Genomic DNA, 22,796 nt, shown 5'->3' with positions numbered 1-22,796 from the left:
CAGACTTTTATTTTAGCTTTAACAGCTCTTAAAGGGGTCATCGGATGCCCATTTTCCACAAGTTTATATGATTCTTTAGGGTCTTAATGAAAAGTCTCTAATATCCTTTGATTAAAAATTCTCAACAGTAGTGTAAAAAAACTGCCTTTTACCTTTTAAAAATCAGCTCTGCAAAAACTCCGCTCGTTTTAAGACATGGCCCCTTTAAATGCCAACGAGCTCTGCTTGCCCCGCCCCTCTCTGGGATTACGAGACATAATCGCTGCATCCGAAATCGCATACTTCCCTACTATATAGAATGCGAAAAACAGTATGTGAGGCGAGTAGTATGTCCGAATTCATATTATTCGAAATACAGTAGGCGAGAAGTACCCGGATGACCTGCCGCATACCATGGACACTTCAGGCTCCGGGAGAGGAGTTGTTATTTGAAAAATGCCGAAAAGTGGAGACGCGGCGGATGTAGTACGTCCGAATTCCACTCATACTACCCATATTCATACTATACAGAACATACTTTTTTTAACGGTCGGGAAGTACGTTCAAATTTAAATGTAGTACCTACTGAAGCAGTATGCGATTTCGGACGCAGCAATAATGTTTACTTTAGCCACATTTAGCTGCGTTTATCGGCAAAACTTGCCAATAAGCACATTATTAAGAAAGGCCATTCACAAAGATGCATAAAAAATCTTTATACTCACTTCTGCTGTGGTGAAGCTGCATCAGGAGTGATTCGCACGAACACAGCGGCATATTCAGACCGGATCGCGCTTTCCTTTTAAAAGTGAAAGTAATGTTTTCGTCTGCATCGCTGTGTTCAGTATTACATCTAACAACAGAACACCTCAATCGCTCAATCAGAGTCTTCCTCTGCACCTGAGACACACAATGAGGATCGTATTCGGACTGTTTCAGCTCAGTGAGGGCGGGTCTAGGGTGAAACGCTAATGTCAATCAAATGTGTTTCGTCACAACGACAAGAAGCTGAGAGTGACCTGATTTTAAAAAGGGGATATTACTTTTAAAGATTAAAAAAAATACCACTGGGTGGATTTGTATCATTGTAGGGTGGTTGTGTACACAAACTGCCAACACACATTAATGTTCAAACAACATGGAAAAGTGAGTTTTACATCCGATGACCCCTTTAATGATGGATTTGTTTCTTACAAACATGAAAGTTTTCACTTACAAGATGTTAAAAGAGAAGTTCACTTCCAGAACAAAAGTGTACATATAATGTACTCACCCCCTTGTCATCCAAGATGTTCATGTCTTTCTTCAGTCGTAAAGAAATTATGTTTTTTGAGGAAAACATATTAGGATTTCTCTCCATATAGTGGACTTCTATGGTGCCCCGAGTTTGAACTTCCAAAATGCAGCTTTAAAGGGCTCTAAATGATCCCAGCCGAGGAAGATGTGTCTTATCTCTGAAACAAATTGCAATTTATATACTTTTTAACATCAAACGTTCGTCTTGTCTTGCTCTGCCAGAACTCGGTTTAAGACAGTTATGGTATGTCGAAAAACTCCCATCTTATTTTCTCCTTCAACTTCAAAATCATTTCAAAATCACCCACATCACTGCAGAAGTACCAACCCAGTGTTTGCAAAGTGAACGTGCAAAGAAGATGAAACGCCCTTTACAAAAAAAAAAGGTAAAACAGCGATGTAAGAGGATTTTGAATTTGAGGGAGAGAATGAAAAAAGTTCAAGCAGCACAAGACAAAATGACAGTTTAAGGTTAAAAAGTATAGAAATTGTAATTTTTTAAAAACAATAATTGATCGTTCCGCTAGATAAGGCCCTTCTTCCTCAGCTGGCATCATTTACAACCGCATTTGGGATCCTATGAAGCCACATTTAAACTGCATTTTGGAAGTTCAAACTCAGGGCACCATAGAATGCATTTGAAGTTAAAAAAAGTATTTAGATTTATATATATATATATATATATATATATATTAGGGGTGGGCATAGATTAATTTTTTTAATCTAGATTAATCTAGATTAAATTTTGGAATTAATCTAGATTAATCTAGATTAAAATGGCTAATTTGAATTCTGCTGAGGGCATTCAGAATATGTGTGCTACCCAAATAATGACTTAAAGTCTTTGAGAATGGATCATAAAGGTCATAAAGCTGTTCTATGATAATTTGTTGATGAAAATAAATTATGTTAAATTAGATGTACTTGTGTTTACTAACAAACTAACAATGAAATTATTTTTTCTACCTATTAGATTGTGTTTTTTTTAACGTCAACACCTACCAAGCCCATTACATGTTACACCGTACTTTTATTTTGACAGGTTGCCGTGAAGTTTCTGTGTCATACAGTATGATATGATGCTAGTTTTCTCAAATGAAACGTTAAAAGTGACACTCACAGCAGTTTGGGAGATTGAGTTTATCTGTTCATGTGAGATGAAAATGCCAAAAATTACCGGGAGCATCACGTGTGTGTCAGTATGCGTGTAGTAAAAGCTCGTCTCCGCAATGCATACAGCTAGGCAAACGGAACATTTCAGATTCATATTAAAACGGTATTTTTGCATTTCAGGTTTCACATACACTAGTCCATATCGTGATTTGAATTAAGTGACTGACCAACATTTGATTTATGAATCCAAAAAACGACGAATTTACGTGGCATTTCGCTATAGTAGATTCGGTTTTTATGAATGGAGGACTACGCGACCCCGTCTGTGTTTTGGCGGAGGAGACTTAAACGGGCGACCATATTCTATAGTCTTCGGTATACATCCGCGTTAAACTATCAAGGTGAAAGTCATCATAGCTTGCGTAGTTTAGACCCAGCTCCCAACCCAAATTTGAGAATAGATTAACGGCGATATTTTTTTTATCGCGCGATAAGAGTTTCACGTTAACGCAGCACGTTAACGCCGATAACGGCCCACCACTATATATATATATATATATATATATATATATATATAAAATAACTGATTGTTTCGCTAGTAGGGCTGGGTAAAAAATATAGATTCTCAGATTTTAATCGATCTTCAGTTTAACGCAACGATTCGGGGATTTCTTATTGCGCGTGCTTCAAGTAAGAGGATATGAATATTCACCTCTCGTCCTGAAGGTGTCACCATCAGCTGCTTTTTTTTTTGCAGAAAAATCTGCTGATCAAAAATGATTAGGCTGTAGTTAAGAACTGTTAGTTTTATGGACAGTTAGAATGTTTTGTATTATGATTGGCCTGTTTTGAACGTTTTGAATTTAGAAAAATGCTTTATTTCTTAAACATGTTTGAAGTTCTTAATAGATTTCACTGTTGCACATTTACAGTCTTTTTATTATTTTACAGTAATGTGCATTTTGCAGTTTGTTTACATGGTGTACAATGGATGCACATATGTATGATTTCTTGTTACAGTGTTCATTTAAAATAAAAGTTGTTTAAAATAAACAACTGTGTGCACCCTATTATTAATGTAGATGTGTATTTCAGTAATAAACTTAAGTAGGAGAGTTCCAGTTACCAGCATTTATATCAAAATATGGATCCCATGTCTGCAAAACTAACATTTTAAATGAAATATTGATAGCTAATCGATATCGAATTGAATCGAAATCGAATCGAATCGAAACCATAAAAATAAGAATCGAATCAAATCGCCAAATTGGTCACTATACCCAGCCCTAGTCGCTAGATAAGCCTATTATTCCTCAGCTGGGATCGTGTAGAGCCCTTTTAAGCTGCATTAAAACTCCATTTTTAACCTTTAATCCGTTGAGCACCACTGAAGTCCACTATATGGAGAGAAATCCTGAAATGTTTTCCTCAAAAAAAACACAATTTCTTTACGACTGAAGAAAGAAAGACATGAACATCTTGGATGACAAGGGGGTGAGTACATTATCTGTACATTTTTGTACTGGAAGTGAACTTCTTCTTTAAAGGAACCGTATGTAGGATTGTGGCCAAAACTGGTACTGCAATCACTTTCAAAATACTGTAGAACGGTATTCTCGAGGTTGCCAGCTAAGCAGCAGGATCCGTTTTCAGCCGTCTCCATCTTTCAAAGGCATCTCCTATACAAATCCTTGTTTTATTTCGGACTTTGTCACGACGTATTTCGGATTCATAACGAGGTTTCGTAACGTTATACATGTTTTATCCGACTGCAGCTGTAACTAGAGCTGAGCTGGCAACCCGGATGACAAAACTCTACTGACTTCGTGATTGGTCGATAGCTGGAGGGTGGAGCCTCAGACCAAAACACAACATGACAACATCAACATCAGTTGAGGGCTGCAACTCTCACTTTTAAATGACAATATCCTGGCCGGACCACTGTTGTCAGTGATATAAGTATTTGAAATGAACATGATTTCTTAATGTCTAGTGACATGTCAGGGCCCTTTTATGATTAACTGAAATACATTTCTTACATACAGTTCCTTTAACTGATGGACTGGAGTGGTGTGGATGACTTGTGGACTATTGTGATGTTTTTATCAGCTGTTTGGACTCTCATTCTGACGGCACCCATTCACTGCAGAGGATCCACTGGTGAGCAAGTGATGCTACATTCTCCAAATTTGTTCTAATGAAGAAACAAACTCATCTACATCTGAGAACAAGGGCATTTTTTAAGCATTTTTAATTTTTAAGTGAAGTATTTTCTAAAAATAGTGTAATCTGGACTTTGACACTCATATATATATATATATATATATATATATATGAGGTAATTTACTTATTTCAACAAAATCAATAGCAATTCGGTTCTGCCTTATGGCAGAGCTCTATGGACTGGGATAAATGTTAAAATAGATACTGCTTTTGAAAGTATAGCCTTGAAAGGATTACTCCACTTGCAAAATAAAAAAAATCCTGATAATTTACTTACCCCCATGTCATCCAAGATATTCATGTCTTTCTTTCTTCAGTCGCAAAGAAATTAAGGTTTCTGAAGAAAACATTTCAGGATTTTTCTCCATATAGTGGACTTTAATGGTGCTCAATGGTTTTAATGCAGCTTCAAAGGGCTCTATATGATCCCAGACGAGGAATAAGGGTCTTAATATATATATAAATATATCTTTTTTAAGAAAATGGCCGAAAGTTTGACTAGATAAGACCCTCATTCTTCGACTGGGACTGTTTAAAGCCCTTTGAAGCTTAACTGAAACAACATTTTTAACCTTCAATCTGTTAAGCACCATTGAAGTCCACTATATAGAGAAAAATCCTGGAATATTTTCCTCAAAAGACTTGATTTCTTTTTGAAGAAAGAAAGACACGAATATCTCGGATTACAAGGGGGGTGAGTAAATCATCAGGAAAATTTTGTTCTGGAAGTGAAGTAATCCTTTAAGATGTAATATAAGTGTACTAGTGTGGAAGTGTCAATACTAGATGAAATGCAATTGAAATGTGAGTCAAACCTTTGAGCCATTTGTCTGCTGAGGAGAGCATGGCGTTCCTCTGAGATCTGTAAAACTCAATCACCCTGAGGAAGAGCAAAAACAAATGTCAACCATACACACTTCTCTTCTTAAATTCTGTTTACATATTAATAAAAAAAAGCCGAACAAAGGTCTAAATGTAGTCTTTAAGCTTAAAATGTATAACAGCTTACAGTTATGAATAACATTTTAATTGTACTATCCAGAACCCTGTGTTTTAATTGAACTGTTAAAGTCGTGAGAATCATAAATCTCCATCTCACCCGTCAATATGCTCGAGAAATCCTTCTTGACCCCAGTTATGGAGCAGCTGAGAGACCATGAGCTGAAAACACAAAAACAGAGGAAAAAATAAAAATACTGGAATAAGTGTCATTATACAGTGCATATGCTTACAGGAAGCTGGGGTATTTTATTTGAGCTTCAGTTTGATTCAGTTGCAAGAAACATAATATGGCATGAATTTTGCAGGTCACAAGATATCAGAAATGTTTCCGATATGGTACAGAAATTATTGAAATACAAAGAGTATATACGTAGTATATCCGTTAACATATAAAATACTTTAGTTTATTACAATCAGTCTTATTAAATATTTAATGACGAGTGATTTTAATTAGATAATTACATAATTTTACAAATCAACTCTCTACGGTGCAATTTCTAACACATTATTTAAAGAACAAAATAAATATAAGTAATTATTAATGAATAAAATTTTATTCAATATTATTTAATAATTATTAATCATTATTTAATGGCTTTTGGATCATAATAAAAGAGTATTTAGCAAATCATTCCACCACAAAACAGAAATCAATATTTATATTACATATTAATGTCTTAAATGTCTTAAATTACAGTGATAAATATTATTTTATATTTATTAAACATTGTTTAAATGACTTTATCTTAATTAAAGAGAATAGAAAACATTATTTATTTGATCCATTATTTAATATATGAAGTAAATATACAATATTGAAATGATATTTCAATGAATATTACTTAAAATAGTTGTTTATTAAACATTAGATTTAAAATGTTTGATCTAATAGATTATTTTGCAAATCATACTACCACAGCAACTACTGTATGTATATTTTATTATTGTTAAAATAAATATTATTGAACATTATTATTAATAACGTTTCTTAACCATTATTTAACAACTTAGAAACTATTTCACAAATCATCCCACCCCAGTAAATATTTTATTACTGCTAAAATAAATTTATATTTAATATTATTTAATATTTATGAAACATCGATACATTAGTTATGTGTTAATGTATTAGTATTATGTATTAACTAACATGAACAATGAACATATATTATATTATAATATAATAATATACATTTATGTTTTAAAAAATTACTCAAATACAATCAATATATATATATATTGCATACATTGTTTATATTACTGTCATTAATATTTTTATTAATTTTATTTATATTATTGTTACAGTATTTGTTCATCTTTGTAAATGTTAGTTAATAAAAATACAGTCGTTCATTGTTAGTTCATGTTAATTCACTAATGCTATCAAACAACATTCGATTTATAATAATGCATTAGCAAATGTTGAAATATTAACTAAGATTATTAGATTCTATAAGTGTCTTGTTCATTCTTAGTTCATGTTAACTAATGAACCTTATAGTTATTATTTAATGACTTATATTATTTAGCAAACCATCCCACAGAAACAGAAACAGTACGGACAGTCAGTGTCATCAGTGTTAAAGCACCTGTGAATCTCGCACTTGTTTTTCTCGCTGCATCTCTTCTCCTGAGACGCACGCTGAGAGAATAATTAAAGTTTAAATTCATCTGTTCACCGCTGGGAGCCCAAACACACCTCCTCCTTTTATGAAATCCACTCCCAGACACATTTCTGTGCTTTATTGTATGTGTTTAGCAGCTGGGCATCAAACCCAGAACACAAGGCCTGTTATTTACAGATTACAACTAATGTGGAATGAGGAAAAACGCTCTCACGCCTGCTGATTCATGAGAGAAACAGGATGAACAGGGCAGTGAATGTAAAACATGAATGTCAGCGGTCAGACCTGTGTGAAGCTGCTGGTGTGCATCGTCGAGGCCTGGATGTGCAGCACCACTCTGTCCACCAGCGGCTTCGGTCCAGTGACGAAACCTATCCGTAACCTGACAGGAAAAACAGCACAAACACACAAATGATTCAACAAATAACACACTTCAGCAGCAAACGATCTGAAAAGTGGACAAAATTAATATAAGAACTATTGAATGAAATTCTATTTAATTGTACCTTTACATTAATATTTAATATAAATAATAAATTATGTATTTATATAAATAGGTTATTCATTCGAATTAAGCTAATTTCTAATAAAGTTACATACATATGAGAAAAAAAAAATATATATATATAAAGAAATTTAAATGCTATTTATTTATATTTATATAAACACATTGGTAACACTTTACAATAAGGTTCATTAGTTAAACATTAGTTAATGTATTAACTAACATGAACTAACCATGAGCAATACATTAGTTACTGTATTTACTAATCTTCATTAACGTTAGTTAACGGAAATACAGTTGTTCATTGTTTGTTCATATTAGTTCACATTGCATTAACTAATGTTAACAAAGTTTTAATAATGTATTAGTAAATGTTGAAATTAACATTAACAAAGATTAATAAATGCTGTATAAGTGCAGTTCATTATTAGTTCATGTTAACTAATGTGGTTAACTAATGTTAACTAATGAACCTTATTGTAAACTGTTACCAACACATTATTAATACAAATATGAATTGCATAGTAGTATAAACTATTTATGCAAGATATATGCAAGAGATATATATATATATTTGAGCAATTTGTTATTAAATTATTAGTACATTAGCTATATTAACTAATTCATTAATTCATGGTACAACATGGTACACAAATGCTAAAAACAATTATATCGATACTTAATATAAATAATATTTTTTTTAATATAAAATATTAATATTATGTATATATATATATATATATAAATAAAATATTATTACATTATATTATAATATATAACTATATTAATAATTAATTCATGGTACAAAAGCTATTTTATCTATACATAATACAAATGAAATGTATTAATATAAATGATTACTGCTCATATAATTAATTTAAAAATATACTTACATATACCTATATATTTTAGTATTAAAGTATATGTATGTATGTATATAAACAATTTATGCAAGATACATACATATACATACATTCATACACACACACACACACACACACACACACACACATATATAAATATATATATATATATATATATATATATATATATATATAAATGCAACTTATTAAATATAAACAATTTATATATATATATATATATATATAAATTTATATATATATTACATTATATATACACATTATATACATTTTATTATTTAATTATATGTATAATAACTATATTAATAATTAATTCATGATACAACAAAAATTATTTTACAAAACAATTGAATCTATACAAAAATAATATAAATTAAATGTATTAATACATTATTAATGTTCATATAATTACATTACAAAATGTAAAACTATGTTATTAAATTATTAATAAATATTTTACATAATAATAAAAAAATTATATGCATATAATTTTATAATATAAATTATATAAATAATCCATGGTACAATATAAAAAAAATATTGAATAAAAATTGATTTAATTAATTAATTGTTTTCTGCATAATTAAGTAATATTAATAATTTATTTATGTAATTTTTTGATGTTCATATAATTAAATTACAACTATATTATATTTTAATATGTCATTAAATTATAATACAAATTATTTATAGCTAATAAACATGTATATTATTTATATAATTTATGATATATTTTAATTTTTAATTTAATTTTTTTTTTTTAATGGTACTTCAATTGTCATTTTCCATTTAAAAAATTGTATTACCATGGTAAAAAAGCATGGTAATAACAGAAGCGTAAAGATGTAAATAACAGGATTTCTATTATATCTCAGTGTTCCCATACACTTTACCTTAAACAAGATTTTGTCACTCCCTGAGGAAAACACAATAGTCAATAACAAAAACAGCACTGTCCCGCTGACAAACACCCACCCTGATGACAGGATCTTAGAGAAGGAATCCGTTCGCAGGACGCGTCCGTCTACGTCCATGGACAGAAATGTTGGCGCCCACGGCTGGATGACAGCAGAGCAACAGAAGAAGAGAACAGAGGACTGATTTTACTCTGGTTATTATTAAGCGTTATCTTATCACAGCAGCAATACAGAGGCTATCAAAGGTCAGTATATGACTACTGATACTTGATAATCAAGCACACAAAACAAACAGATGCTGTGAACAGAGCCATAAATCTCAGGAACTTACTTTTTGGAATTGCAGGAAGTAATACGGATCGTCCTCAATGATAAGCATATCATATTTCCTGGCGAGCTGCAAATTAAAAACACATTAGTATGCATATGTGACATTGCCCTTCTGCCATTGGTCAGGAAAAACAAACAGCCACGCCCCCAAACTCACACAATTGGTTGAGAACAAGCAGCAATATTTACACTTAAACTACAAACTTACATTAAAAACATTTTAATATTTAAAAACAATATTAATAGTAACAGTAAAATAGAACTAAAATAGTATATTTTATTTATGTATACTAGTATATATTAATAGTTAAATTTTTCATTTAGCTAGTTTTTTATATATTTTCGTTTTTTTGTGTAGTATTATTTGTATATTTTTATATCATATTAATATTTTGAATTCACTTTTATTTTTATAATTTCAGTTTTCATTTTAGTTTAGTATTATTTATATACTGGTATAGTATATGCATAAATTATATGAATTAGCTTTTAGATTAAATTTTCAATTTTTGTATTAGTTTATTATTATTTATATACTAGAACATAAATATTATGAATTAAAATGTAGATTAATATTTACATTTTTTTTTGTTTAGTATTATTTGTATGCTAGTATATATTAATAGTTAAATTTTTCATTTAGCTAGTTTTTTATATATTTTCGTTTTTTTGTGTAGTATTATTTGTATATTTTTATATCATATTAATATTTTGAATTCACTTTTATTTTTATAATTTCAGTTTTCATTTTAGTTTAGTATTGTTTATATACTGGTATAGTATATGCATAAATTATATCAATTAGCTTTTAGATTAATATTTTCAATTTTTGTATTAGTTTAGTATTATTTATATACTAGAACATAAATATTATGAATTAAAATGTAGATTAATATTTACATTTTTTTTGTTTAGTATTACTTGTATACTAGTATAGTATATATTTATAGTTTTTATTTGTAATTTTTTCATTTTTTCATTTTTAATATTTTCTGTTTTCATTTTAAATTTAGTATTATTTGTATACTAGTATATATTAATAGTTTATTTTTTTATTTAGCTAGTTTTTTATTTTTTATATTTTCGTTTTTTTTGTGTAGTATTATTTGTATATTTTTATATCATATTAATATTTTGAATTCACTCTTATTTTTATATTTTCAGTTTTCATTTTAGTTAAGTATTATTTATATTCTAGTATAGTATATTCATAAATATTATGAATTAGCATTTAGATTCATATTTTCAGTTTTTGTATTAGTTTAGTATTATTTATATGTTAGAACATAATTATTATGAATTAAAATGTAGATTAATATTTTCAGTTTTTGTATTAGTTTGGTATTATTTATATACTAGTACAGTATATATTAATAGTTTTCATTTTTCATTTTGTTAGTTTTTATTTTTAATATTTTTTTGTTTTAATTTAGTATTATTTATATTTTCATATTAATATTTTGAATTCACTTATTTTTAGATTTTTTGATTTTCAGTACTCATTTTAGTTTAGTATTATTTATATATTAGTATAGTGTATACATAAATATTATAAATTAGCTATTCTATTAATATTTTTAGCTTTTTTAAGTTTGGTAATATTTATATACTACTATAGTATATATTTATAGTTTTCATTTTTTCATTTTAAATATTTTCAGTTTTTTATATTAGTATTATTTATATAGTAGTAAGGTGTATGCATAAATATTATGAATTAGCTTTTAAATTAATACTTCCAATTTTTATTTTAAGTTTAGTATTATTTTATACTATTATAGCATATATTTATATTCTGAATTAGCTTTTATGTTGATATTAGTTTTCATTTTCATCAGAATATATTATTTTAACTTTTTTTATTTATACACTAGTATAGAATATATTAATATTTGAATTAAGATTTTCAGTTTTAATGAGTATTTGTAATCTTTATTATTTAATTTTTTTGTTTTAGTAATTTTAGTATGTCAACTTATTTTTATTTTATTTTATTAGTCGCTAAGGCATCATTTCTAATTTTTATTATTTGTTTTTGTAATTTATTTCAGCTTTATTTCAATTGACAAATTAATATATTTAGCTTAACACTATACTATTTTTTTTTTTATAAGATAATAAAAAACAAATCACATCTAAATGTTCTTTTAAGGTTGGACAGGAAGCATTTAGTCCAGACTCAAACTCTATGCAAGTAAACGAATGCATAATTGAAGGCTGTACGTCATTTGTGTGCACTGAGGAATAACCTCTGCTCACCTCATAGACTTCCTGTTTCCTCTCATAGGTCATGGAGGCTCCGGTGGGATTGCCTCCGTTGGGGATGGTGTACAGGACTCGCGGGACGTTGCTTCCTGGTTTCTGTGCGTCTGCCGGATCCCACCGCGCCAGAACCTTCCCCAGGTCTGCAGGGATCATGCCATGCTGGTCGCTCGGCACGTTAATGATGTTACAGCCCAGCGGCTGCAGCTGTTGGTGAAACAGTTGGTAAGGTTTACGTTTATTGGGTGGAGAGACAGATCACAGGTAATGTTGGTGATGATGGGAAATGTGTTTCGTACGGCGGCCAGCGTTCCTGAGTATGTGGGAGCGTCGAGGAGGACGTTGTCTCCAGAACTGACCAGCATCTCAAAAATCTGATGAATAAAGGGAAGAGAATTTTGTCCTAAATTATGGCACATAATGCATTTCACTAATAATATCAAGCATTATTCTCATTTTACAAGCATCATCAACAGAGCGAATGCACGAGCATGTATTAGAAACAGTATTATTTTAGTGTCATTGAGATGCTAGTTTATATTTTATTACGAGTGCAAAACATACAACATGGTAAACATAAAAACAGAAATAGAACAGCAATGATAACTAGATAAAAAAGTTTGTCGAGACAAACTTTAAGTTGGCTTGAGAAAGCCGTAGCAGAAAGTTTGAAAACTTTAAAGAAGTTTTTAAAAGTTTTAAGAAGTGGCATGTCCAAAATTATTCATACCCATCTCAATAATCAATAGAAAAGCCTTTTTTTGGCTATCACAGCAATCAAACACTTCTTATAATTGCTGACCAGCTTTTCGCATGTCTCCACTGGTATTTTTGCCGAATTATCTTTAGCGATGAGCTCCAACTCTTTCAGGTTGGAGGGTCTCTTGCCATCACCCTGGAGGGTGTTCCATAAAACAAGTTTACCAAATAAGTCAGGCTTATTTCAGTTAGTCTGACTTATTTTGAGCCAAATCAAGTGACAATAAGTCAGACTAACTGAAATAAGCCTGGCTTATTTGGTAAACTTGTTTTATGGAACACCCCCCTGATCTTTAGCTCCTCCACAGATTCTCAATTGGATTTAAGTCAGGACTCTGGCTGGGCCACTGCAAAACGTCAATGTTTTTATCTGCTGACCATTTCTTCACCACTTTTGTTGTGAGTTTTGGCTCGTTGTCGTGCTGAAATGTCCACTGAAAAGGCCAAGTTTCTCTGCAGACTGCCTGATGTTGTTGTTGAGAATTTTGATGTATTGCTCCTTTTTCATGGTGCCGTAGAGACAGAGACAAAGCGACGCGATCCCATTCATTTCAATGGAGAGCTGGCGATTTCCGGCGATGAGAGCGACAGCGATTGTTGGCGACCAGATGTGGGCCTGTCCAGCGACGCAACAAAGTTCAGAATCTCTCAACTTTATGCAAATGAAGAGCGCCTTTCGGGAGCGACAGCCAATAGGAAAGAAGACGACAGTGCTCATGTGATCATTCTCCTTTCAGCTCCAGCAGTGATGGAGGAGAAATTAATTCCTGCTGTTAGCAATTGTCCTGTTTTCTATGACATGTCCCTGCACACATACAGGGACGTAAATTTTAAAAATGAGGCATGGAAAGGGGTGGCCGATATCGTGGGGATTCCAAGTAGGTTTTTAATGAACTAAACGTACCATATTAAAAATAATATTAACTGCAGTAGAATGAATTGTAACCTGTGTGTCTTTGTTTCTAAAGCTGCTTTGGATAAAAACGTCTGTTAAATGTTAAACACTCCATACTCACATACACAATGAGTAATGAGAACGCCCACTAGCGACCTCATGGCCAGCCTCTGGCGACAGAAGTCGCTGCTAGTGTGAACGGGGCTTTAGGGTTGAAGGCTTCTCCTTTTTTCACGGCAAATGAAGGCTACATAATTGTGGCCAAACAATTCAATTTTTGTTTCATCTGACCATAAAACAGAAGACCAGAAGTCGTCTTCTTTGTCCAGATGAGCATTTGCAAAGGCCTTGAAATGTTGCCTCCAGCAGAGCCCAGATTCATCAGGATGGCCTTGGTGATTGTTTTTTACCTCTCTCACTATCCTCCTGGCCAGCACAGGTGTCACTTTTGGATTCCGACCACGTCCTCTTTGCACTGTAGCCACTGGAACTTCAAAACATTCAAATATGGTCTTATAGCCCTTTCCTAAATTGTGAGCAGGCACAATGCGCAGCCACAGGTCCTCTGTGAGCTCCTTCATCTTAGCCATGACCGTCCACAATCCAACAGCAGAGAGCTTCTGTTTTTCACCTGTTGAGTTGATTAAAACAGCTGTCTCCAATGAATCAGGGTAACTAGGATGCTTTAGAACAGATGGACTATTTGGAATGGTATAGAACTTTGGATTTTCCCATAGACTGTGACAGTTTGCAAAGGGTATGAATAATTTTGGACATGCCACTTTTTGTTCAAATATAAATAAAAGCTGAGAAATATTTTTTTTTCCACAATGATGCCTCTTGTACATCGTCTTATTATCTTTTGGGAGAAGCCTCCTGTCAAAAAAAAAAAAAAACCTTGCTGGTTGATTAAAAGTAACTTTAAGTCATTTGCCAGGGGTGTGAATAATTTTGGCCTTGACTGCATATATACATTATTATTGGCCATAAATAGCTTTTTTAAATCTGTCTGATTAGGCCCAGAGTGAAAGTAGCTGATATCATGCGTGCTGTTAACGGTGTGGATGTACTTTGCAGAGCCCTTCCTGACTCCCGGTGGTGACACACATCTCCATCTGTCCTCTCTCTGCACTGTAGCCGATGGTGGGAGGATTGTGGAGGTTTTTCTGAAAATCTTTCATCCATGAGACCAGCTCAGGAATACTGTGAGCACAAAGACAAGCATACAAGCCAGTTAGTGTTGTTAAAGCCCATACGTAACACTATCAACCTTTCCGCAGTACCTGTAGTAGTCCTGTCCTGATACCAAAACTGACTCTGATACGATACCTGACTAAAATATCTTGACGCTACTATTGAACCGATACTACAAATAGAAACACAGAACGAGAGGTAAAGTAAATGAATACTAGATAATCCAAATGGAGGTTCTAGATATTTTATCTATTAAAAAAAGCATTTCATCCCCCTTCAAAAAAATAAATAAATAAAATACTATAAGTGTAGAGATGTAACTTTGATAAGAGCTAAAGAGATAAAACCAAATCTCATTTCATGATATATAAGTTTTATTTCACAATAACAATTGATATCATGATATAGGCATTTTTGTTGTTTTATCTTTGTAGTTAATAATAAGAACATAGATGCAAGTAACAAACTAAAGAACAAATACAATTAAACAAAGACACAAATGAAACAATGACATTTTTGAAAGTAAGAATTCTATTTTATTTTTTTCCAAATTTATTAAAAAAAAATTCTGGATTCCGTTTTTCACTTTTTGAATTTTTCTAGACTCTAGTTTTTGGTTACATTAAAAAATCATGAAAGGCACACGATTTAACAGCAATTTCTTAAAAGTTAAGCAAAAATTATGTTTTCAGGGCCTATAAAATAGATTTTATTATTTTTCCTCAAATTCAGTTTATTTTGATCAAATTCTGTGAATCTGTTTTCTATTAATTTTCTGCATTCCAATTGAATAGTTTCAGTAACTTTTAACAATCAAAAGCATGTCGAATTAATTTATAAAGATTAATTCAATTTTATAAAGAAATTTTTTCCCCCAGAAATACTGCCTTGTGTATTTACAAGTTTCTTGTAAATAAATTCTGATAAATAATTTTTCTAGTAAATATTTTTTTATTAGTAGTAGTATTACTACATGAACTAATATTTCTATCAAGTTAAACCAATCTTTCTTTGACGGGTTGCTGCCTTTACCTTTCTGTTTGTATGATATGAGAATGTTTTTTTCTCAAAAGTAACAGTAAAATGCTCATGAACGGTTCTAGAGTTCTAGAGATTATGTTTATGTATTGATGTACTCATATTGAGGAGGCAGAGGCTAAAAACACTGTGTGTCACATACACTTCAGTATGTGTGTAGTAAACTGCGCGTTCATTCATTCATACATACAGAGAGACGCAGACAAAATCCATGATTCTCTATAATAGAGTAAATTCAGTTTTTATGACTGGATCCCGTGATTCCATCAATGTTTTTTAGGCTTTGCTTCAATCATAGGACCCTAAATAAACAGCTTGTTTAATATGGATTTTTAGAGTTGGGGTACTCTGACTTGTACTCGGACTCGAGTCTGGTCTCGATGATTAATTTTTGGCGGACTCTGACTTGTCACGGACTCAGATGCATTTTGACTCGGACTTGGGCTTTTCAGACTCGGGAAATATTGCCGAGTCCAGCAGAATTCAGGGACACTTGATGGAAATTTTACTGACTCGATACAAATATTATGAATGTGACATTCAGTATTGGCACGTGTTTAAAAGTCTTGCTGGTTTCTTTGCACACACACACCCAAAGCGTGCCCACCGAAAACGCCTCTCAGTCAGCATGCGAATGCTGAATTAAGTTTTCTTTTGCATGTAATTGCTACACACTTACACGAAAAGTAATGTCAAAATGCACCGTCTTGGAGAGTATTCATGCAAATGCAGTCGGTTTTGTCTTGAGTGAATTTGAACAGTCGGGAGAAATACAGATGTGTCAAAATATATGATCTGTGCGTCCGGTCTTAAAGCGACAGCAGCATAAACCTGCTGCAGCTGTCTGTGTCATATTACATTTAACTATTTTATCTCACAATTCAGAATTTTTTATAGGTTGTTTATTTGTTGTATTTCGGACTTTATAACTCAATTTAACTCAACAGTAGTGAGTTTGTCAGTTCTGAGAGGAAAAATGCCAGAAGTGTGGGATATAAACTCATGATTTTGAGCTGAGGGGAAAAGGGGGAATGTCTTTTCTTATCAGAATTGTGAGATATAATCTCGGGAATTGTGAAAATGAAGTCAGAATTTTGAGATGTAAATTCAAAATTTACTCTTTTATTCCATGGCTTCCATAGACTGCTACTTAAAAAGTGTCATTAACCCTCACAGCCTCATTTTCATCAAAGATAAAAAATGTAAAACGCCATCTACTCTGTCTAAGGTCTTACCATTCGCCATAAACACAGCCACAATCAGATTTAAGAGGTGCATTCTCTTCTCCTCAGGTCTCATTCCGACTCGGACTCGACTAGGTGGACTGGAACCCAACTGCTCCAGTATTTGTGTGAGCACTCGCTCTGTGAAGAGCTTTTTATTCACACCAGTTGAGCACTGTAGCCAATCACAGACATGTCTGTTGATGGCCAATCAACATTCCAAACCATGGAATTTTAGCGCAACATCACTAAAGTAGTCGCGATTCCTCAATTCTAATCGACTATTCGATTTTTCTAAATCCTTGTTTTGTTTTTTTTGGGGTTTTTTTGCCCGTGTCCAGTAACTGGTAAAATACTGGAAGTGGCGCATTGAATGGATGAGAATCCATGAAAGGCACAGAGGAACTATGACGTCACTTTGTTGGCAAAAACCCTGAAGTGAGTTAGCATTTTAGCACTTCCGGTTCCATCGTCCCAAAGTCAATGGTTTTTTTTGAATGGGATTTTGGTTAAATCCCTTAAATAAGGTCTGTGGTTAACACAAGCCCAAGATACTTTCACGTTTTATTGTAAGACATAAAACACACCAGTTACTCCCCACTCCTGATTTTTTCTTAAAAAAGACAGTTGCTAAGAAGTTTCTAAATGGGACTACAGGCGCTGTCTGAGACACTGGACGTCATCACGCACAACAGTTTATCAATTTATGTTTTCTAAATGTAGTATAATTTGTAGTACAATTAACTGTAGAATAACCAAACCGAGTTATTTCCCTGTGTTTTATATTATCTTTAGACCGTGTTTTTTGTTTGTTTGTTTGTTTGTTTTGCTTTGCCCCGAAATGCAACTAATAGATTTGTATGGAATATTCTGGTTTTATTACTAATGTAACCAGCGGAGACTCTGGGTTCATACCATGAGGTAAATTAATTTTACTATTATTCTATGTAAACACCACATTTACAGGCTTTTCGTAGTTGCGGTGAAACTTTACTGATGCATAGTGCTTGAAGCCACGTTAAAATTAAATGTTTACTGCCACATGAAACTGTTAGAAAGAAGAAGTATGGATAAAATTTGCGTAACCACTCTAACAAAATGATGGAACGTAGTACTTTATTCACTAAAATAAATTTAATCTCACCATAATTAAAAACCTGTTCACTCTGCTGTTATTTAATAATTTCATGCACTATGTTTTTTTTATTGAATACCACGCGGAGACTCATTTTGAATTAAAATATTAATATTAATCAAGGATTTATTGACTTATAACAGACCTTATTTCGAAATGTACAGAAATACGCGCTTTCATTTCTGCTTTAGTTATGATTATTTCATTTATTCAGTCCGTAATGTTTATTATTATTGTTTAATTTCAGTTTTATTTTGGCTCTAGTTTTGAATTTTATTCCAGTTTTATATGAAAAGGTTATTGTAACATTCATCCACAGATTAAATCCTTTATACTGAACATGTTTCTGACAATAAGTTTGAAAAAGGTTGTCGGAAACACAGTGGTGGTGACGTCGAAGGCGAGCAACCCATGTAGTTCGTTTATAGCCTAAGTTTAGCTTTTTAGTCCTATCGTTTTTATCTAGGCTTCAAAATTCATACAAGTTATATTATTTTGTGAGGATTGTCTTGATGGACAAAACGTGTAAGTTTCACAATCTATGGTTGAACACAGAGTTTATTTTATGCGATAATCCAAAAGCCTTTTTTCTCCATATAATGGACTTCTATGGTGCTCCCGAGTTTGAACTTCCAAAATGCAGTTTAAATGCAGCTTCAAAGTGCTCTAAATGATCCCAGCCGAGGAAGAATGGTGTTATCTAGCGACACGATCGGTTATTTTCTAAAAACATTTACTATTTATATAGTTTTTAATGTTTACACAGAGTTAGACAAGACAAGCATTTGGTTAAAAAGTATATAAATTGTAATTTTTTTTAAATGACCGATCGTTTTGCTAGATAAGACCTTTCTTTCCTCGGCTGGGATCGTTTAGAGCCCTTTGAAGCTGCATTTTGGAAGATCAAACTCGGGAGCACCATAGAAGTCCATTATCTGGAGAGAAATCCTGAAATGTTCTCAAAAAACGTAATTTCCTTACGACTGAGGAAAGAAAGACATGAACATCTTGGATGACAAGGGGGTGAGTACATTATCTGTACATCTTTGTTCTGGAAGTGAACTACTCCTTTAAACAAGGATTAGATCGCCAACAAAATAAAAACAATCGTCAGGCCGTTGGTGCCCTCTGCCGGCCTTACAGTTTTGTGCAATAAAACCATATGATTTCTTGCTTTTGAATCTTTATTTGAACTAATTATTATTGCCTCATTGCTATTATATTTTAAAGGCTACTGTCTATTGTATCTATTTTTATTACCACAAATATATTTATTTATTTATATAATTATAAGGCTCTATGAAGTTTTACTTAATTTATCAATTTTTTTCATTTAAATTTTTCTATACTCTATTTTAATGGTTGAATTACATTTTTTACATTTTTAAATCAATCTAATTATTGAGTTTTGCCATTTTATTTTTAAAACCAAACCAAATTCTTTTCTATTACTTTTCTGGGTTCTATTTAAAATTTTGATAATCAATTTTTTTTTTTTTTTTTGTGGGAAATTAGTTGTTTAGGTTAATCGATAAATTAGTCGACAGATTAATCTATATAAAAAATAGTTGTTAGTGGCAGCCCTACACTAAAGCCAAACAAAAAAACAACCAGTGCCAGTGTATTTAGTGTGATACCCGTATGAGCCGGAGTACTGCAGAGCTCTCTTCATCAGCGTCTCGTCCAGCACCACCGCATCTCCTCCCTTCAGTTTAATGCTGGCCGACTGGAACGGGAAGGTGTTGGGATTGGGAGCTCCTCCGGCCAGAGAGATCAGAGACGGTGGAGATCGCTGCTGAAGCTCCGCTGGATCAGAACCACACCACAAATCAGGACACATCATGGGTTATAAACAGTGATATATTATGATAAATCAGACTCACTCAGCAGGCGAATAGGTGACGGTTTTCTCGCCGCGCTCACAGCCGTCAGAAAGCGAGCGTAATTCATGCTTCTGATGGGACAATTTAGACATTAAACATTAGAAATGGTGATTTTTCATTTCCGGGAACCTTAACTTATTCAAAGTTTTTGAAGAGTAAGATTTGTAATGTTTTTTTTTTTTTTTTAAAGAAGTCTCTTCTGCTCACCAAGCCTGTATTTATTTTATCTAAAGTACAGTAAAATTTGTAAATATTTTTACTATTTAAAATAACTGTTTTCTACTTGAATATATTTTAAAATGTAATTTATTGCTGTGATCAAAGCTGAATTTTCAGCATCATTACTCCAGTCTTCAGTGTCACATGATCCATCAGAAATCATTCTTGATTTGCTATTCAATAAACATTATAATTAATATTTAAAACGGTTGAGTACATTTTTTCAGGATTCTTTGACGAATAGAAAAAAAAAATCTGCGTTTATCTGAAATAAAAAGCTTTTGTAACATTATACCCTGATTACACCATTCAAAAGCTTCTTTTTTGGGAAATAAATGATTTTTTTTTTAGCAAGGATGCTTTAAATTGATCAGAAGTGATGATTATGATGAAGACGTTTATAATGTTACAAAATATTTCTATTTCAGATAAATGCTGTTCTTCTAAACGTTCTATTCACCAAAGAAACCTGAAAAAAATCTACTTAGTTGTTTTCAACATTATAATAAAATTAAATGTTTTTTAGCAGCAAATTAGAGTATTAGAAGGATCATGTGACTGGAGTAATGATGCTAAAAATTCAGCTTTGAAATCACAGGAATAAATTACATTTTAAGATATATTCAAATAGAAAACATTATTTTAAATAGAAAAATATTTTAAAATGTTACTGTTTTTGCTGTAATTTGGATCAAATAATTGCAGGCTTGTTGAGCAGAAAACACTGCAAGTGAAAAACGTTTGACTTGTAGTGTAAGCAATAATTGCTTCGAAACTGGTTCCAAATTATGACATTAATTAAAAAAATAAAAATAAAATAAAAAGTTCATGCTTGACATATTCATAAACAGGGTTTGTTATGAAGTTCCAGGAAATTAATAACTATGGAGTTTCGATCATAATTTTTAAGCAATTCTAATGCGTTTTGTAATGGTATTATCTAAATGATAATAGAAAAAAAATTATATCTGTAATCACAAAGCCCTTTAAAATATTATTGTGAATCGATAAGAATTGTCTCCATATTAGGTCAAATTCCAAATAAACAACTAATATTAATAAATAAACAAAGCAATAAATAAAAAATGGGAAAGGTGCACATAATAGACAAAGCCAAGTGATTAAAGGGGTCATCGGACGCAAAACTCACTTTTCCATGTTGTTTGAACATTAATGTGTGTTAGCATTTTGTGTACACAACCAGCCTACAATGATAAAAAATCCACCCAGTGGTATTTTTTAATCTTTAAAAGTAATATCCCCTTTTTAAAATCAGCTCATTCTCAGCTTCTTGTTGGTGTGACGACACACAGACAGAGGCCACTCCCACGATAGTTGATTGACAGAGGAAGACAAGAATGTCTCAGATTGAGCGATTGAGGTGTTCTGTTGTTGGATGTAATAATGAACATAGCAGTTGTCATTTACTGAAGACGCAGAGGATTAACATAACTTTGGTTTTTGAAAGGAAAGTGCTAATCCTGGTCTACATATGCATCTATGTTCATGCGAAGCGTTGCTGATATAGCTTCACCCACAGCAGAAGTGAGTAGAAGGTTTTTTTTATGCATCTTTGTGAATGGTCTTTCTTAATAATGTGCTTGTTGGCAAGTTTCGCCACTAAAAGTGACTAAACGCGGCTAAAGTAAACATTACGGCTCATCATCCCAGGCAGAGAGGGGCGGGGCGAGCAGAGCTTGTGGCATTTAAAGGGGCCATGTCTTAAAATGAGCTGAGTTTTTGCAGAGCTGATTTTGACAAGGTAAGAGGGTGTTTTTTTACACTACCATTGAGAATTATACATATACACACACACACACACACACACACACACATATACATATATACACACACACACACACACACACACACACACAATAAACAAAGCACATAAAAGTGATTAGTTGTGCAACAAACACCATGAAACTCCGTTAACTTGACAACTTAACATTATTTTTCAGAGTGAATCACCTTCATGGAAATCATGATTTACTGCCATGCTCCTCGTACATGATTAGTTCAACTCAGACAACATCAACACAAGTCCAACGCACATGACACTCGCAAATCACCACAGCCAGCATCCATATACATCAATACATAATACGAATCATCAAAACAACGTCAAACTTGTCAAAACATGTGCACATTTTTACAGCTTAACCTCTAAAGAAAATTACTGACCCGTAACTTCCTGTACCGCTAACGTCGCCCGCAATGCATTCTGGTCCGTGTAGTCTTCTTTGAGAGACTCGCACACAGTTGTTCTTTCTTTAGGGTGTGAAACCCGAATCCTTCATTGAACTGTACTAACTAT

The 22,796-nt window shown here is 32.3% G+C and overlaps 1 protein-coding gene across 2 annotated transcripts in view; it reads right to left on the bottom strand.

Moving 5' to 3' along the window:
- aadat (aminoadipate aminotransferase) overlaps window positions 1-22,708 on the bottom strand; it is a 28,450-nt gene extending 5,742 nt beyond the window's left edge. The window contains exons 1-11 of one of the 2 annotated variants that reach the window (XM_073836455.1): window positions 22,664-22,708; window positions 20,261-20,331; window positions 20,015-20,183; window positions 14,858-14,990; window positions 12,433-12,507; window positions 12,131-12,340; window positions 9,873-9,938; window positions 9,600-9,682; window positions 7,524-7,620; window positions 5,711-5,772; window positions 5,427-5,491 (exon numbers count right to left, since the gene is read on the bottom strand). In XM_073836455.1, coding sequence (XP_073692556.1) covers window positions 5,427-5,491; window positions 5,711-5,772; window positions 7,524-7,620; window positions 9,600-9,682; window positions 9,873-9,938; window positions 12,131-12,340; window positions 12,433-12,507; window positions 14,858-14,990; window positions 20,015-20,183; window positions 20,261-20,327 — 1,027 coding nt within the window. In that variant the 5' untranslated portion in view covers window positions 20,328-20,331; window positions 22,664-22,708. Of the gene's footprint in view, window positions 1-5,426; window positions 5,492-5,710; window positions 5,773-7,523; window positions 7,621-9,599; window positions 9,683-9,872; window positions 9,939-12,130; window positions 12,341-12,432; window positions 12,508-14,857; window positions 14,991-20,014; window positions 20,184-20,260; window positions 20,332-22,533; window positions 22,621-22,663 lie in introns of those variants that run through there. The other variant, XM_073836456.1, reaches the window with a different exon arrangement.
- Between the last annotated feature and the right edge of the window lie 88 nt (window positions 22,709-22,796).

The sequence above is a fragment of the Garra rufa genome, chromosome 3 (genome assembly GCF_049309525.1).
Source record: "Garra rufa chromosome 3, GarRuf1.0, whole genome shotgun sequence".
In the NCBI taxonomy this organism is placed as follows: domain Eukaryota; kingdom Metazoa; phylum Chordata; class Actinopteri; order Cypriniformes; family Cyprinidae; genus Garra; species Garra rufa.
The sequence above is the reverse complement of the archived record's forward strand: the minus strand, read 5'-3'. Positions and strand labels throughout refer to the sequence as shown.